This window comes from Melanostigma gelatinosum (genome assembly GCF_949748355.1).
Source record: "Melanostigma gelatinosum genome assembly, chromosome: 4".
In the NCBI taxonomy this organism is placed as follows: domain Eukaryota; kingdom Metazoa; phylum Chordata; class Actinopteri; order Perciformes; family Zoarcidae; genus Melanostigma; species Melanostigma gelatinosum.
This window is the reverse complement of record NC_136637.1, coordinates 6,396,036-6,408,615: the sequence shown is the minus strand read 5'-3', so window position 1 is coordinate 6,408,615 and position 12,580 is coordinate 6,396,036. Positions and strand designations below refer to the sequence as shown.

The following is a 12,580-nucleotide window of genomic DNA, read 5'->3' as shown; positions in this document are numbered from 1 at the left end:
GTAGGTGGCGGTATGCACCTATACAAGTTGGTTGCGACCCGCCAATCAAATTTAAAGAAGAAGAAGAAAATAAATATAATTGTTTTTCTTAATTCATTTTATATATTTTTAGTAATCTTCCCAAATGATGTTCTAACCATAGACCGTATATAAGTAATTAACTTACTTTTATTTCAATAAAGTTGTTAAAAAAAACTAAAACAAGCGGAACCGGAAGTGCGTCATTGTACTTCGGTGTTGACAATTTGCACATGAATGGCGCGCAAATGGTGATAAGGAAACTACCGTTGCGTGGTGAGATTTAGCCAACAAACTCGTTCATCAACAGCACAGCGCTGACAAACAGCCGTCAGTAATGGCGTGTAAGAGAGGCGCGCTCATTGTGCTGGAGGGAGTGGATAAGGCCGGCAAGACCACGCAGTGCAACAGGCTGGTTCAGGCGCTGCAACAGAGCGGCCGACCCGCAGAGATGATGAGATTCCCCGGTGAGGCATGTTATTGGTGTAATATAACGTTAGGGCTTAATGTTAGCATTATTGTTATTCCAATGCTGTGCAACATTAACACAACGTGCCGTGGTGCGGTTTCTCGGAGTCAGACAGGACCACGACAATTGGACAGCTGATAAGCGCCTACCTGGAGAAGAAAAGTGACTTAGAGGACCACACGGTGCACCTGCTGTTCTCCGCAAACCGCTGGGAACTGGTGTAAGTTGCGTTTAAGTGAACGCAGAGTTTACGTTAACAACTGAGCCCTTTTAGCAGCAGACCTTTTTGACACTGCATAGCAGGAGGAGCATTTTATAACATTAATGAGGGCATTAATAACTGCTGCTTCTCCTGCTATGACTAGTCGAAAATGTGAGCTGTGGGTCTACAAAATGTAGCTAAGTACTCACCATGACGAATGACACGTTCAGCTGTCCCACAACTTTAAAGGGTTATTTCAGTTGTACTTTGGTATTAAAATACTGGTAAAAGTTTCAAAAATATGAATTCTCCAGTGCTAGTACCTTAAAGCAGCGATTCTTAACCATTGGGCCGCGCAAGTACAATCCTGACTTTCCTAAGTACGGCTTTGTGAACGTCGGCAACGAGGCAGAGCCGAGGGCTCAGTGTGTGGGCTCATGCTATCAAACGAAGCACTGAAGCCTTCGAAACTAAAGCGACACCTAGCGACGAAACATCCAACGCTCGTGGGAAAGCCGGTGGAATTTTTCAAGAGACAGGAAAATGGGCTACAGATGCAGAAAAGGTCTGTCGTGTCACTGACTGGTGATGCCAAATGTGCTTTGAAAGCCAGCTACCTCGTAGCCAGACATGTGGCACTAAGTAAGAAACCATTCACCATAGCGGAGGAGTTGGTTCTGCCTGCCGCTGTGGATATGTGCCATGAGATGATTGGAGAGGCTGCTGACTATCCCACTCTCAAACGACACTGTGAGTCACCGTATCGCGGACACGGCATTGGAAAGAATAAAGAGTAGCCCATTTTACTCTTTGCAACTAGACGAGTCCACTGATGTCACGAATGCCGCACTGCTGCTGGTTTTTGTTCGCTACTCCACCGTGAAAGCCTTGCAGCTAAAATATGTCACCAGAGTTCCATGAGGTGATGGATGAGTGTGTGAAAACCATCAACTTCATTAAAAGTAGAGCTGTGAACTCCAGATGTTTTGCCAAGCTGTGGGAGGACATGGAAGCAGATCATGTCCAGCTGCTCTATCACAGTGAGGTGAGATGGCTCTCAAGAGGACTGGTCCTCACTCGTTAGTTTAAACTGAGGACTGAGGTCTTCTCTTTTCTCACTGAGAAAGCATCTCCTCTGGTACATTACTATGCTGACACAAAGTTCACAGTAAACTTGCCTACCTCTGACATTTTTTCACTGCTGAACATCTCACTTCAAGGGAGAAATACCAACATATTTGTTGTTGCAGACAAAGTTCAAGCTTTCAAAAAAATGTGGACTAAGAGGGCCCAGGAAAAGAGGATGGACATGTTTCCACTTTTGTCTGACATTTTGGAAAACTCTCCTCAGGTGCAGATCAGTGACTCAGCAACTCTCACAACTGGCAGAGAAATTTGATGACTACTTTCCCGAGGATCCCAGAGATGGACACATGTGGATTATGGACCCATTTTCTGTGGAGCCCACTGAAGCTGATGTTTCTTTGGCCTCATATCTGGAATCCCAGCTTCTGGAAGTTTCCACCGACAGCACTTTAAAGTTGCAGTGGGGCAAACTGGACCTGGGCTCCTTCTGGATTGCTGTCTCAAAGGAGTACCATTTGCACTTTATTTAAATTGTATTTAATTTGAAACTTATTTTGAATGTATTTATTTTGTTACCACATTTATTTATCAACTTTCCATTATGTCTGCTTGGCCTGTTGGGCTTCTTGTTGTGTCTGCTGGTTTACATTCACATGATAAATAAATGTCTTTGTGATCATCACATTGTATCTCATTTATTTGACAAGGGTTTTGCTTGTTAAACTAAGTGGATTTAATATAGTTATTGAATACAAATCAAACCAAGAGTGAGATCAATTAGTTAAACCAATACAGTGTTAATATTTGAATGGGCCCCGAGGTCAAAAAGGTTAAGAACCCTGCCTTAAAGGACAAGTCCAGTGACGTGGGTATATATATTTTTGTAATTGTCTAGACATTACATGAAAAAACCTGTACTGTCCGCCTGATCCATCTTATGTTGACATTCCAAAACCCACAATGAGCCACCCTGTTGCACTGGATGACTTGTACCTTTATTACCATGACACTGCACTTTACTTAGGAGTTAGTTCCTAGCTCACCATCCTGGTGCCCGAAATACTCCCCACGGTGCCGAATGTGTTTAATTCCTGGCAAAAAAAAAAAGGTCCCCAGCAAAAGCAATATTTACCCGAGCCTTTTAACCTTTGCTAAAATCGACAGCGCCCAGCTATGAGGAAATAGTTTAGCCTGTCAGAAAATGAAAGTAGAGTTGTGACTCTTTGTGGGAGCCAATGGGCTTGATGTTAGATTGACTAACATTGTTGATTTGTCTTCATTTACGATAGCAAAAACACTGCCAGCTTTATCCTTGTAAAATAAAAAGCACAGAACTCTTGAGTAAATGTGCTTTCTCCTTCCATATCAGAAGTTGCATATATTAGCAATGATACAGATTATTTTGTCATTAGCTTTGACAAGTGTCCTCTAGCCCGTGAGCGTTATAGTCTACGTGCAGCATACTAAAACACTTGTGACCGCAGGCCTTTAATGAAGAAGAAGCTGGAGCAAGGCATCACCCTGGTCGTGGATCGGTACGCCTTCTCTGGAGTTGCTTTCACGAGTGCAAAGCCGGTGAGTTGTCTCTCAGCCAAACTCTGCACCCATCAGACAGCATGATTTGTGTGTGTTGGAGAGGAGCAACAGATGGCTTGAACGCGCTCATCTCCTCCTTCAGGGCTTCTGTCTGGACTGGTGCATGAAACCCGACGTGGGGCTGCCAAAGCCGGACGTGGTTATGTTCCTGCAGCTCAGTCCGGCCGAGGCTGCTCTCAGGGGTCAGTTCGGTGAGGAGAGGTACGAGACCAGTGTTTTCCAAAGAGCGGTTCAACAGAAGTTCGAACAGCTGAGGAAGGATCCCTCCGTCAACTGGCAGGTATGAGGCCGGTGCGGAATGCTCATTTAACCTCAGGTGTCTATTGCAAACCAGTAGCAATAAACGTCTTGTGATCCAACTCGTCTGCTGCAGGTGATCGACGCTTCTCAGAGTGTTGAGGATGTGCACGAGAACATAACCACCCACAGCCTTAACGCTGTGAACGCAGCTCAGAACTGGCCACTCGGAGAGCTGTGGAAGTGAAACTGCTCATCTTTAAACCAAACTATATTCAAAAGCAGAGGAGAACTGACAATATAATTATATTCCGTCTTGAAATTGAAGAGACGTAACACTGTCATATACCAGACTGACTTTATTTGTTGTTAATCCTCTTACATGTGTATTGTTCTTTCACCCGTCTGTTGTGTTGATTAAATAAATAATCTTAAAATGAACTAGTGCATATGGTTTTTTTTTTTTATCTTGGCAAGGATACTTTGCATGAACAATTGATGAAACTTGTCTGCAGATTTGCCTTGATTTGGTTTCATTGCAGGCCGTTCCAGACTGGAGTTGTTGGTGACAAAACGCGTTTAAGCCATTGGGGTTTCTATACAACATAAAACTGTTATGGCAATTTAACTTCTGGAGTCAGGGAAAGGCACCATATCACTTCAGAATAAACATTTAAAGTGTTAAGACTTGAATGGAAACACGCGCGATGTGACGATGTGCAGACAGAATTTATCCTGAGCTCCTGCTACGGCTCCTGTGGTCTCGATGTTTGGATACAGAGAGCAGTCAAGAGGAGCACTGTGTGACACACACTGCCTACACCGCTGGAGCTGGACTGGCTCAAGAGGTCTCAGTTAATGTTCGTCCCCCTGCAGGCTTCCCATTCTGATACAGAGAATCTCTCGCGCCGACTGTCCACAATAGCAAATCATTGTTTGTGTGTTCCTCAGAGGGAAAGGATCTCGAACTCCTCGTCTTCTGAGTCAAAGAACCGCTCCAACCTGTCAGGGTCTGAGAAATCTAGGAAGTGAGGGAAATTTTTTTTTAAATCAATTTCCTTTTTTTAAATGATCTTAGCAACAACAACAAAAGCAGTTACTTTACCAGGAGTAAGGTTGAGGGCATCTATGCTGACCATGTGACAGAGCTGACTGTCCACTAGCTCAAACATGGGCAGCCCCCCTCTGTTGCAGGACAGCTAGAAGAGAAGGAGCACCACATTATGACGCACACGTTTCCTCTAACAGTGACCGTATTCAAGCACCGCTAAGGGCTCAACAAGACAGCAGTGTTAACGGAACCGTACCCTTCTTATGCGCATACACCAGTCGTCAAACTCGTCCTCTGTTCTGCAGAAGAAACCCTGGCGGACACCAGAAGACAATAAGCTACAAACCACTGAGCTACTGTTGTGAAGAATAAATGTGACAATGGGCTTTAGTTTGAGATACAAAAGCCTTGTGCCATTTTTAAAAAACAAATAAAGAAAAGCCTCCCTAGCATTCCTACCGCTGCGATGGATGGGTCCAGCTCGCAGATGTGCATGCGGCAGGGCGGGTGCTGACAGTGGTACGTCTCGTCGGGGACCTGGCTGTCTTCGCATGGATCCACCGCAGGCTGTGTGGTGTGCGGGTCTAAATAGATGAGTTCTTCTCCTGGGGAGGAGAAAAAAAAGATTCATAATCAGATCGATTCTCTTGGTGTGAGTCAAATTAATATGGTGAGTGTGCGGTGCACAGCTGAGTGTTTATTTCACGAACACACAGACCAGACATACCGACATAACCAATGAAGTAATGGGCACTGTTGGGTTTTCCCCCAATAACACCCAGGGACTGAGGCAGCATGAAGCATTGCTGTGAAAAGAGACGAGAGGGTTTATCTCACCCCAGCTGTAGCTGGCTTTGCCTCCATGCTCATCTTCTAGCCCATTTAGTGCAAACAACATAGAAATGACATTGCGACCATTTTCTTAAGTGTGTTGTTTTGATGTGGGTAAATCTACAGTAAGCACATCAGAAAGCCCCACACACACAAAAAAACAGGTCATTTTGTGATCCAGGGAACAGCCCTGAGTTCACTACAGTGTCTTTGTTTTGAAGTGAAGGCTACACACATGCTCACAGCATAACCTCCATTAAACCAGCGTGTCTCTTGAAGCTCCTTTCCCCCCCATACATGAGGCTGATAAAGCAATACCCTGGATAAAAGCTTACTTGCATATTCGCATGCCAACCGCAGTGACTGCAGAGGCTGCAGGGTGCAAGATGGATGATCCATCACAGTGAACATCTCATGTATTTTCATGAAAGTAACCTTACTATTGAGAGACTGCAGTTGACAGAAAGGACTAATTTGAAGCAAGACTTTGACAACTAATGATAACGCATAACATGTCTGTGGATATCAGACGAATCTAAATATCAAGCAGCAAATTCAGATGTCTCATTTTTTCAGTGACAACCCCCTTGTTTTTCAACAAACTTCTAAGATCAAGAAAGTCTTTGTTTTAACATGCAGTGAACGCCCCCGGAGGTGCTTCACCTTGAGGGTTTCGATGTAGGCCTCGTTGATGTCGCTCAGGCCCAGCCTGAGGGGGATGAGCAGGACCAGAGGCTTCCAGAGAGCCGTCTCCTCCTCCGCCAGCGCACACGCCCCCCCCAGGCAGCCGTTGAGCTCCCCCGCTCCCTCCGGTTCGCAACACGCAGCGTCCAGCCAGGGCATGCAGAGGCGCTCTGTAGCGGGGGGGAAAAAAGATCACTAAATTACATTTATCATATCTATGCTGCAGGAAAAACAAAAGGTAAGGTGGTAGACTCAAGGCAGAAAAGGATTAAAGCCCTTTTTTTTTAATCACTCCTCTTTGTACATGGGAAAATCACCAAAATACTGTTGATGGATGAACTCGCTTCCTTCACTCCAACTCACATTTGTATTTGTTTTCAACCGTAAACTTTATCTTGTAAAATGCAATGTTTAGCTGAAGTACTACTTCTGCAAACCCCAGCACGGCCCACAGTTCAACCCGGAGACCCATTCAAAGCGCACTCACTGATCTCCTCGATGACCACGGTGTTGTCCATCGCCACGTGTACGACCAGTCTGCTCCACGTATCAAACACCGCCAGCTTCCTGAAAGCAAGACGGCACACTGAGACACTTTTGTGCTCTACCAGATCGGAAAGATGTTCTTTCTTTAAATAGTTTTGAACCTCCTCGGTGAACAGCGTATCTTCTTTTTTGTTAATCGCTGGACACGTACATCCCGTACATAGATGGTGGGAGTGGAACAGAGGTTTTGCTCGTGTGATAATGTCAGCGTACTGTTCTGCCTCTCCTGAATGTCTTGGAAACAAAGTGGCTGTTTTAGATTCAAGGAAACTTTGCTGCTCACACCAATTTTGCTTTTCCAGTTACGACAGCAGTTGCCATATTTTTATTTAAAAAATAAAAACAAAGACCAAACGTGACAAAGTAATGCTGAAGTGATTAGTCGACTTTTGATCACTGATTAAAGACACCCTGTGCAGTTTTTTTACGACGAGTGGCGCTATGGAGCAGAAACCCTGAATGTAAACATAACTTCTGTTTGTTCTATGCAGCACCTTTAACCCTGGACCTCTGAAGCAAATTACCCAGCGGCTCTAGCTATTTTTATCACATGTATATCCATGCAAGATAAATATATCTGGGTTTTAGACTTTAACTTGGCAGTTTAAAGACGTCCCTGTGGGCTCTGATCAAATCTGGAAGCAACTGAAATTGAGCAGCTTAGTAACGTGTAGTTCCTCTACAGTACTTACTTTAGAACCTGGGCCACTGTGTTCGGTCCATACCACTGGCCGATAGGCTTTCCCTCTCCAACTCCCATTTGGGCTGCAGCGTTTAGGAACAACAACAAAACAACAACAATGTGACGCAAACTCGTTACTGCTCAAGTGAGTCCCTGATCAAATGGAGTGGTCTCGTGTGATGTCACAGTTTAGCTGTCGGCCATGTTGGAGTACACACAAAGCCACTGGCATGCACGGCTGAGTCGCATAACCTATCGGTGGTGAACTTTTGTGCTGTCTTTGGTTGTGGCAGCAGAGCTGATAGAGACAAGAAATCATTCTTTCGTTTGCCAGCGGTCATTACACATCAAGGAAATGACACGAAGGAGCTATCCAAGCTACGTCGCGAGAAATGGCTGTCACGCATCTCTCGAGATATAAAGGAATGGAATTTGGCGTACACTAGAGTATGTGCGGATCACTTTATAAGTGGTCAGTGATTTTATTTACTAATTCGTTTGTGAACAGTATTTAATAAAGGAAATATAAATTAAACTTTTACATGAGAAGGTTACCGAAGCTTCATCGGCCCGTGACAGCAGTCGGTGCCAGAGACGTGTCGAGCGTGTACAACAGGCGAAACACAGAGATGCAGCCTCAGCATTGCTTAATATGAGTTTAACGTCAGATCATATATATATATATATGTATATATATATATGTGTGTGTGGGGGGGGGGGGGGGGGGGGTGAAGTTAGGAGTTAGTTGAAAGTGAATTCCTACACACACGCACACAATGACATGCACGTACAATGTAAACAAACACACGTGTCTGTTTGCGCTGAGTAAACATTGAATATTGCTAAATATCTGACCAGATCTGTATATATTTACTCTCCCAATGACGAGATGAGAATTCTCGACGACCGTTGCTTTGACGTCTCGGACCCATCCACTGACAAACTGATTATAAGGGTCGAGCCCTTTGTAGCACTCCAGCTCGTCTTTTGTGTAAGGACTGGGGGTGTTCACGAGATACGCGTAGATGTTGGCGTAGTTTACCGATGGAAGATAAGTAGGATCGGCACTGAAACCATCTGCACTCATCGTATAGGGATCCAAGTTACCAATAACCTTCAATTTGGCCAGGTAGCGAACCTTTGATGCACTATCCAGTGATTCAAAGTATTGTATTTTCGCCGCACTTCCTTGTTTACGCGCCGCCATGTAGGATCTGTATGTACTCCAACATGGCCGACCGACCTCGTAACTAAGGAGATCGTGACGTCGGTGAGACCACTCCATTGGAGCGGACTGACACTCGCTACTCACCAATTTGATGGATGGAATAATAGCTGTCTTTCTTGTCGATGAAGGCGTTGAGAATACTGATGTACTCTTCCCTTTGTTTCTGGCCTCTGGCCCATCTCCAGTCTGAGAACAACAAGCCAGTTATCAAGCCTGTAGTCTTCTCACTGGAGAAGAGCTGCTCGTGCCACACGGTGATAAAAAACGGGTTTCATCTATGTGTATCTTTATCCAGTTTCTTTAAAGATGTCTTACCTCTGCCTACATGTCTACACACCAAGGCCTCGCCTAGGATCATCTGGCCGCACCGTAACATGCATCCCCATCCTGTATCCGACGTTGGTCCTGTCCCACCTGTAACACATTCAAGAATCATGCACGAGATCCCTTTAACATCAAACGTAAAGGTTAGGGGCTCAACTAAAACAAACGTCTTCACTTACCAATGGGTGGGAAGTTTTTTCTGTATGTGAACCACAGTCGTGAAGTGACGTCTGATAAAATCTCATCTTTCTCTACATGAAGACCAGAAATCACCATATTACAAGACAAACTCAGGGAAAAGTCCATGTCTGCTAAGATGATTCTTTAAAGTTAAAGTACTCATTTCTCTCCGTCTCTCACACACAGTCCTACCTGTGAGTGCATTGTATTCTTTCCCCAAGATCCACACAGGCTCCGAGGTCTCGGGAAAATCTTCAAACTCTCCAAAGCGAAGTGTGTCGTATGTCAAGGTTGCTGCGAAGGAGGTAAAGAATGAAGCAGCATTCCAACAATCAGAGGGAGAAACGGTGGGGCACCTATCCATTAAATTCCTTGAGAAAAATCCCAGTTACTTCCAGGAAGGTTGTTCTATTTACATCCATCTTTCTTTATTTCTGTAGACTAACAGGAGTCTCAATTTATATGCTCGGAGAGTAGGCGAGGGAGGAATCTCCCTATGTGATTAAAAAAAATAATAATAATGTATTTCATGGTGAAATAAACACATTTACAACTTAGATTGTATTTAAGAAACGTGGTATTGTTCATCAATTAGAATAGAGACTTTTAAGGTACTTAAAAAAACCGAATGGTCATATTTGTTGCAGCAGATGCAAAGATATCCTGACTTTTAAAAGCTAAAAAAGAAAATGCTCATTTGTACACTTCCCATAATGCAGCTGGATATTGATATTTTTTGTACCTTGACCCTCCCTGCTTGATAAAGGCTCAAATATTGAAAACTTCACAATTATTATTATTCTGGCGTTCAGTTACGAAGTTGTAGTCTTCAAGCACAGGCCAGGATAACTTTGACGACATAACATTTTAGAGGATATATAAATTACAACATACATGACACACTGAAAAATAAAATTTAAAAAAAATCAAGCAACTGTATCACACATATCAATATCTAAACATGCATCTCCCTTGTGCAATTATCTGCCAATAAAAAAGTAAGTAAATTAGGAAGTAGGTGCTTTTAATACAGTTTAATGTCTAAAAGCAATCACAGTAAAAGTCTGTATTGGCAGAGCGGGAAATACTGGGATCAAAGCCAAATATAAAATTGGGCAAAACAGTAATGGACACCATTAAAGGGTTCACTTCCCCTACAGAGAAACATCTGAGTTTGGCCAACTGGTGCCCGAAGCTATTCACTGAAATATGTATTTAAGTTTTTGATGGAAGGTTAAAAAATGACTTCTGCGGTTTATTGCTGACACGTCACGTTATCCACATAACTAACAACAGACAGGAAAAGTTGACTAGCTAGCAGTGAGTTAGCCTGGACACACAAAGCATAGATTTACAGTCTCGTGTATTTGCAGTCGAAGGAGACGGGAATGGAGTAAGAAGTGGGCTCGCATTCCCTGAAGAGTATTAAGTTATTGTTAAACTGCATGCGTGTTGCTGCACATCATTTAACTTAACCTCCTAGCTTATAGCAACGTTAGCCTATAACTGATGTGATGGTGAGTGACAGTGCATCGACTCATAGGGCGTAACACAGAGTTAGCATAAAGAGTCAAACCGAGGACTGAAGGCAAATTATAAACAGTGAAACTTAAGGACAACACATGTCACTAACAACGATGACATGTGAAGCAACAACAAGACGTTCACGGCAGTGCAGCGAGCTGTCAAAGCGGGGAATCCACCACATTTAGCAATAACAGCAGGCTAACGCTGGTTAGCTTTAGCTTTAGTCATCATTTTATCAGGCTAACGCCACCGAGGCTACACAGCAATAGGGTCTGTGTTGGAGTTGGTAGTCCTGTCATTACAAAGCAGGAAATGTGTTGCCAAGTATGATGTGGTGTTGTTGTGATTAGTTTGTGGCAATACTGGCAGGGTAAAGGAGAGAAAGAAACGGTAATTTACTATAAAAATCTCGTTTACCTGCATCCATCCCGACGGTCTTCACCCTATCTTGTTTGTTGTTCTCTGGACTCCGACACGGCGGACCAATGGGTCCTGCTGTAGAATTCGGCGAGAGGCGGGACATTTATTACGACATCCAATAAGAGATGGGAGTGGGGTCACGTCGCCCAAACCAATCAGTAGTGGCTGACGTAGCCGTCCCGTTGAAAACAATTCTATGGTGCGTTCATGTTATTTGTGTGAGTTGTGGAGGCTTGATATCCGTGAGGCTCCCTTCTCTGACCATAAGAGAAGTTACATTTTTCCCCCTCCTTTCAACAAATTACTCGAGCCTTTACCTAGACAGTTAACCAAAGCCTTCTTCTACACGACTGTAAAAAAACATGTAATCTTTTAAAGCTCCAGAATTGGGAGAGTATACGGAATATACGCAAATATAACCTTTGAGAAGAGGAACCAAATTAGATGACTTCATTTGACAGAAAGCTCAGGGCATTTCTGAGAAGGAAGTGAAAACTTATCTTTTGTCAAGAAAAAAAACACAAGGTTAATACTTATTGTTTAGAGGTTTCCAGTGACCATTCAATTTCTTAAAACAAAAAACATCTCGACTTCTAAACTCCAATAAAATTGAAGAGTACGTAGATATACAGTATATCTAAAAGGGAAAAACAAGTACTTGAACTAAGCTTAAACACAGTATGATCCGTGGAAGGTGTGCGATGCATCAAACAAATGCATACATTAAGTCATTTAGTTGGAACATTAGGTGGGACATATTTCCATGTGGTTGGAGACTCAGTCTTTAATTAAATTAATACAATTGTTTAATTTACATTGCATCATGTCATTTACAGATAAATCTGTTGGCCAATCTGTGTCTAGTGATTCTGATTCAACCACTAGGTGGTCACAAATAACCATCAATGTTTCTAGCATCGCTTATTCTTTGCAGTCTGTAAATACAATCATTCACACCAACATCTAGCTGAGACACAAACACGCAGAGAAAAGCAGACTATAATATTAAGCAAAAGGCTTATACTGCAATTAAAACATTTACATAATATCCACCACTTACACACACACAAAAACAAACATTTACCAGACGTCCAAAAAGGTTTACTTCTTTTCCGTCATAAATGTTTGAAAAGGACTTATTCATTTTCATTGTTTGAGACGACAGACAGCTAGAAAACTAACTTTTTACATTTGGTTGATGTAACACACCAAGCTAATCGACGAGTTCAATCTCTCAATCAGTTCAGCACCACTTGCTCACAAGGTGCCTTTAATTGACGCTTAGTAAGCACTTTATTTCATCTGAAAGACAACTTACCTTCTGGGAAAACAGCTTCAAAGCACAATCTGTTTATAAAATTGTATCATTATTTACTGCTGCTGACTTGACAAATTGCAGTTAGAACTATTTTATTGTTGTTCATATTTACAGTTTCAGATGACTCACACGTGTATATTTTGTAGGACTCATAGTGTACGTGCCGGTGCCGTATAAAAGT

At 43.0% G+C, this 12,580-nt stretch overlaps 2 protein-coding genes across 3 annotated transcripts; one reads left to right on the top strand and one right to left on the bottom strand.

Moving 5' to 3' along the window:
• The first annotated feature begins 244 nt into the window (after positions 1–244).
• dtymk (deoxythymidylate kinase (thymidylate kinase)) lies at positions 245–3,878 on the top strand. Its single transcript, XM_079267099.1, has 5 exons — positions 245–485; positions 599–707; positions 3,260–3,350; positions 3,454–3,651; positions 3,745–3,878. The coding sequence occupies exons 1-5, from the start codon at positions 356–358 to the stop codon at positions 3,853–3,855; spliced, it is 639 nt and encodes a 212-aa protein (XP_079123225.1). The 5' UTR covers positions 245–355; the 3' UTR covers positions 3,856–3,878.
• Positions 3,879–3,954: 76 nt separating this feature from the next.
• atg4b (autophagy related 4B, cysteine peptidase) lies at positions 3,955–11,406 on the bottom strand. Of its 2 annotated transcripts, none has more exons than XM_079267098.1 (13): positions 11,079–11,406; positions 9,327–9,428; positions 9,134–9,205; positions 8,946–9,044; positions 8,715–8,816; positions 7,413–7,485; positions 6,662–6,741; positions 6,154–6,344; positions 5,387–5,465; positions 5,119–5,264; positions 4,916–4,972; positions 4,714–4,807; positions 3,955–4,629 (listed from the first exon to the last, which is right to left on the bottom strand). In XM_079267098.1, the coding sequence occupies exons 1-13, from the start codon at positions 11,182–11,184 to the stop codon at positions 4,556–4,558; spliced, it is 1,275 nt and encodes a 424-aa protein (XP_079123224.1). In that variant the 5' UTR covers positions 11,185–11,406; the 3' UTR covers positions 3,955–4,555. The 2 variants fall into 2 exon arrangements, 1 of the variants encoding a protein (XP_079123224.1); XR_013771918.1 differs by having other exon boundaries at positions 4,584–4,629; positions 4,916–4,958.
• Between the last annotated feature and the right edge of the window lie 1,174 nt (positions 11,407–12,580).